Raw genomic sequence first — 6051 nt, forward strand, 5'->3', positions numbered from 1 at the left:
TATAAGACACACAACCATGCTATAAGATACACCCCTGCTATAAGACACACCCGTGCTATAAGACACACCCGTGCTATAAGACACACAACCATGCTATAAGATACACCCCTGCTATAAGACACACCCCTGCTATAAGACACACCCCTGCTGTGAGATACACCCCTGCTATAAGACACACCCATGCTATAAGACACACCTGTGCTATAAGACACACCCCTGCTATAAGACACACCCCTGCTGTGAGACACACTCCTGCTGTGAGACACACCCCTGCTGTGAGACACACTCCTGCTGTGAGACACACTCCTGCTGTGAGACACACCCCTGCTGTGAGACACACTCCTGCTGTGAGACACACTCCTGCTGTGAGACACACCCCTGCTGTGAGACACACTCCTGCTGTGAGACACACCCCTGCTGTGAGACACACTCCTGCTGTGAGACACACTCCTGCTGTGAGACACACTCCTGGAGTGTGTTAGAACAGTTTAGAACAGGTCACAACTTTATTACACAACTGTTCAGATCTTCAGATGTGTGTTGGATTGTGTACACTTTCATGACACTTGACTGTCATGTCCAAATCCATCAATCACCTCACCGACCACTCCCTTTTTTTTACCACCAAAAAACTCCTATTAAACGTATAGGAGAGATCAGGCTTTTTCCATGTACTAACTTGGGAGTGGGCGTGGTTAAAATGTATACTGCAGCCAGTCAGTAGAGGGCCTCATTCTGGCTTCACCTTGAACTCGGTGTTATGAACTCTGTATAAGCAGGCCAGGAACCTACTGATAAAGGAGACCAGAATAGCCAAAAGAAGCTACTCTGAAAAGCAGGTGTTCAGATAACAACCCTGCGTCAGTGTGGAAAGGCCTGCAAGACATCACAAACTACAAGATTCGCCCCCCATCGCCCACTGAAGCAACAAAGACCACGCTGATGACCTCAACACCTTCTACTGCAGGTTTGAGAACAACATCTTCACGCCTCCCATCCAACCCAACTCACTGACTGACATCACACCTCTGGGAACCCCATTAACATCTCCTCCCAGCAATCAAGCTGCACTCACAATTTGTGAAGAGGATGTGAATCGGCTCTTTCAGAGACAGAAGGCGAGGAAAACTCCCAGCTCAGACGGGTTCTCCTCCTCCTGACTCAAAGCATGTGCTGATCAACTGGCTACTATTTTCACCCATATGTTCAACAGATCTCTGGAGCTGTGTGAAGTCCCCTCCTGCTTTAAACTCTCCACCATCATCCCGGTCCCCAAGAAACCCTCCATCACTGGACTGAATGACTACATTCCTGTCGCTCTGACATCTGTTGTCATGAAGACCTTTGAACAGCTGGTATTGGCCCACCTAAAGACTGTCACAGAACAGATGCTGGATCTCCTACAGTTTGCCTACAGTGCAAACAGATCAGTCAACATTGGGCTGCGCTACATTCTGCAACACCTGGACTGCACAGGGACAGACGCCCAGATTCTGTTTGTCAACTTCAGTTCGGCTTTTAATACAATAACTCCGGAAATTCTCCACTCCAATCTCCTAATGCTCACTATCACTATCCACTTCCATCTGTCAGTGGATCACCAGCTTCCTGACAGACAGGAGACAACAGGTGAGACTGGGAGGTGTTATCTCCGACATTCGGACAATCAGCACTGGTGCTCCTCAGGGATGTGTCCTCTCCCCACTGCTATTCTCCCTCTACACTAATGACTGCACTTCAAGTGACCAAACTGTTAAACTCCTGAAATTTGCAGATGATACTACGCTCATCTGTCTCATCCAAGATGGTGAGTCTGCATACCAGCAGGAGGTGGAGCGGCTGGTGCTACGGTGCAGTCAGAACAGTCTAGAGCTAAACACCCTCAAAACTGTGGAGATCAACACTACTCCCCCTCACAATATCCAACAGCCCTGTGGAGGCCTTCAAGATTCAAGTGTTATACACAGTCTGTATTGTATAGTATAGTGTTATTTATATGTGTATTGTATAGTATAGTGTTATTTATGTGTGTATTGTATAGTATAGTGTTATTTATGTGTGTATTGTATAGTATAGTGTTATTTATGTCTGTATTGTATAGTATAGTGTTATTTATATGTGTATTGTATAGTATAGTGTTATTTATGTGTGTATTGTATAGTATAGTGTTATTTATGTCTGTATTGTATAGTATAGTGTTATTTATATGTGTATTGTATAGTATAGTGTTATTTATGTGTGTATTGTATAGTATAGTGTTATTTATGTCTGTATTGTATAGTATAGTGTTATTTATATGTGTATTGTATAGTGTTATTTATGTGTATAGTATAGTGTTATTTATGTGTGTATTGTACAGTATAGTGTTATTTATGTGTGTATTGTATAGTATAGTGTTATTTATGTGTGTATTGTATAGTGTAGTGTTATTTATGTGTGTATTGTATAGTATAGTGTTATTTATGTGTGTATTGTATAGTATAGTGTTATTTATGTGTGTATTGTATAGTGTAGTGTTATTTATGTGTGTATTGTATAGTATAGTGTTATTTATGTGTGTATTGTATAGTATAGTGTTATTTATGTGTGTTGTATAGTATAGTGTTATTTATGTGTGTATTGTATAGTATAGTGTTATTTATGTGTGTATTGTATAGTATAGTGTTATTTATGTGTGTATTGTATAGTATAGTGTTATTTATGTGTGTATTGTATAGTATAGTGTTATTTATGTGTGTATTGTATAGTATAGTGTTATTTATGTGTTTATTGTATAGTATAGTGTTATTTATGTGTGTATTGTATAGTATAGTGTTATTTATGTGTGTATTGTATAGTATAGTGTTATTTATGTGTGTATTGTATAGTATAGTGTTATTTATGTGTATTGTATAGTATAGTGTTATTTATGTGTGTATTGTATAGTATAGTGTTATTTATGTGTGTATTGTATAGTATAGTGTTATTTATGTGTGTATTGTATAGTATAGTGTTATTTATGTGTGTATTGTATAGTATAGTGTTATGTGTGTATTGTATAGTATAGTGTTATTTATGTGTGTATTGTATAGTATAGTGTTATTTATGTGTGTATTGTATAGTATAGTGTTATTTATGTGTGTATTGTATAGTATAGTGTTATTTATGTGTGTATTGTATAGTATAGTGTTATTTATGTGTGTATTGTATAGTATAGTGTTATTTATGTGTGTATAGTATAGTATTGTGTTATTTCTGTACTTTTGAGAGTCACAAACAGCTGGAACCAAATTCCTTGTGTGTGTCAACATCAACACACTTGGCCAATAAACCTGAATCTGATTCTGATTCTGATGTCCTGCCCTACAGATGTACGTCCCTGTAACTTCTTTTTTGTCCTCTAGAGGGCAGTTCAGCATCCCTGACTTTTTTAGAAGCTTGATTAAATGATGTACTCACGGTTCCAGTAAACCGGATAACACTCCTTCTCCCTCACGTCCACCTCGTACAGTCCTCCGCGCACACACACCGCCTCCACACCCGCGTCGTCACACACACACTCACACACACTGTCCTCTGGCTCAAACACGCCCTCACGCGCATCCCTCAGCGCGCACAGTGGTCGGTAAGCCAGCTCGATCTTTAGAGAGTCGTGTCCCACAAAGGGCTTCCAGTTCCTTTTGTCCTCTCTGTAGAACCAGCGCACTTCCTGCGCCTCAAGTTCCGTCACCTCTCCGGACCGACTGCGGGTGCTGGGGCGCGTCCTCGCCGCCGGTTCTACTCCATCCGTGTAGTTCGGGTCCAGATAGTCCGAGTTGGAGAAGGCAGCATCCTCAGCGAGGCCCAACAACATGCCGTGTGTGTCCATCATGTCCCCGTGTGTGTCCATCATGTCCGCGCGCACATCACTCACCGCCCAGTCCGAGGCATGGAAATGACTCTCCGGTGCTCCTGTAAAATCGCTCATGTGTCCAGTTTTAAGACCGAAAGCTGCAAAGCCTCAGTTCAACCTACACACACACACACACACACACACACACACACACACACACACACACACACACACACACACACACAGATTTATTAATCACCGCCGCATCTCACTGCGCTTAAATTGAATCCTTTATATCTCTTTACTCTGTCGGTTCTCCTGCACGCGCCTCTGACTCGGGATGTGTTTCATTCTGCAGCTCTAACATTAACGCACCGACTGCGCACATCCATATCCGCACTGTGTGTGTGTGTGTGTGTGTGTGTGTGTGTGTGTGTGTGTGTGTGTGTGTGTGTGTGTGTGTGTGTGTGTGTGTGTGTGTGCGTCTATTACATACTCTCCGGTAATAGGAGTTGGGAAAGAGGGAGCGAGATCGTTGTAGTGTTTCTCATGTGGGATCGAAGACACCTGCTGGTGACTGGATGAACTGCACTGCCTCACCTGAACACATGAAACGGAATGTTAATGAGTGCAGAAGGTCAGGGGCGAGTGCAGACATGTGAAATGTCACATTTGAAGAAAACATTGTGGCTTTTTCCTAAAGTGGTTGAAGATGGTTTCGTTCACAGACATTCATTTAGTTTTTTTTATATATTTTAATTCTAATACAGTTACACAATATTCTTTGGTTTTGTGTTGGTCTGAGTTTAAAGTTTTATAGGTAATTGTTTTAATAATTACAGGTAATTGCTATTTTATTTCTTGTACCATTCTGCACAGGTTGTTTGAAAGGTTCATTTGGTGTTCTAATCAAAGCTGATTTGCAATGTAAAAAAAATAATGCTCTGTATATATATTCATATTTTTATTGCTCGGGTGAATGATTATTTTTAAACAACAACAACAACAACAATAATAATAATAATAATAATAATAATAATAATAATAATAATAATAATAATAATTACTTCAAGTCATGGTGAGATCTTTCTGTGGTGGAGGTGCTGTAGCTCTCGTCAAATAATAAAACTTCTACACTCAAGTTCATTGTTTATATGTCAAGTGTTCTGTTTGATTTGGGTGATTTAAATTCTAACACAGACTTGGTTAATTGGTTAATTAACACCGAGTGGAAGTTGAACTTTGTTCTTGTCAGAGGTTTATTTTCTGTGTAATTACACCATGTGACTAGGAGATGGTGGTACAGCGATGAGCTGAGAGTGAAAATGAACCTCAGCGCCACCACTGAGATGGAAATAACGGGGTGAATAATGGACTTAAGAGGAGGAGGAATGAGTATCAGGTGAAACCCAGGGCTCTCAAGTATCACGCATTAACACAACAGTCACGCATTTGGGTCTATTTTCACGTTCTCCTGCCACATTGTATTTTCTCACGCAGAAAAACTAACTATCACATATTTAATATGCTCAGTGCTTCTCAAACTGGGGGCCCTGAGATTGTGCCAGGGGGCCCCGGTTTTATGACATTTTATAAAATAACGAATTTATCATAAATTCTGTGTAATTAAATCTCATAACAAATAAGGCTACTAACCAACAGCATTACAGTTTATAATTTAATAAGTTTTGTTTAATTCAAATATTAAGATTTGGAATGTTTTATGTCATAAATTTTCTTTTGGGGGGCAACTAGGGATACACTGTATACACGGGGGGCCGCACACTGAAAACGTTTCAGAACCACTGGTCTAGTCATATTATCATTATCACACGATGACTGAAGTTTTGTCACATTAAACATTTCTCTCCAAATAGACTTAATAATTTTAAAAGTGTATTACATCATCGTGTTAAAGGTCACTTTTAAAATCATGTCATATTTGATATCCTGGCCTTTGATGCAATAATCATTGCATCTGTCTTTCAAAGATCTCAACTAAAAAGCAACAAAGCATTCTGTCATTCGCCATGAGAGGAAAGTCCCCTAAAAAGGCCAGGTGCATGAAGCTGGCCCAGAGAAGATGGTGAAAAGGGTGTAGGACAACAACCCATTGTTATGTTTGGGTGGGGGTGGTGGAGATGTCACTCTTTACTGTCTTTAAAACTTGAGAGCCCTGTAAATCTAATTCTACAACACGTTAAGGTTATAAATGTACACAGTCTGAAGGGGAGTGTTAC

General features: G+C 40.3%; 1 protein-coding gene across 5 annotated transcripts in view; it reads right to left on the minus strand.

The window, feature by feature from the left end:
- ddhd1b (DDHD domain containing 1b) overlaps positions 1-4280 on the minus strand; it is a 15443-nt gene extending 11163 nt beyond the window's left edge. The window contains exons 1-2 of one of the 5 annotated variants that reach the window (XM_027154914.2): positions 4117-4280; positions 3439-3989 (exon numbers count right to left, since the gene is read on the minus strand). In XM_027154914.2, the coding sequence (XP_027010715.2) occupies positions 3439-3946 (508 nt within the window). In that variant the 5' untranslated portion in view covers positions 3947-3989; positions 4117-4280. Of the gene's footprint in view, positions 1-3438 lie in introns of all 5 variants that reach the window. The other 4 variants (XM_027154911.2, XM_027154913.2, XM_027154915.2 and 1 more) reach the window with 4 other exon arrangements.
- Between the last annotated feature and the right edge of the window lie 1771 nt (positions 4281-6051).

The sequence above is a fragment of the Tachysurus fulvidraco genome, chromosome 16, assembly GCF_022655615.1.
Source record: "Tachysurus fulvidraco isolate hzauxx_2018 chromosome 16, HZAU_PFXX_2.0, whole genome shotgun sequence".
In the NCBI taxonomy this organism is placed as follows: Eukaryota; Metazoa; Chordata; class Actinopteri; order Siluriformes; family Bagridae; genus Tachysurus; species Tachysurus fulvidraco.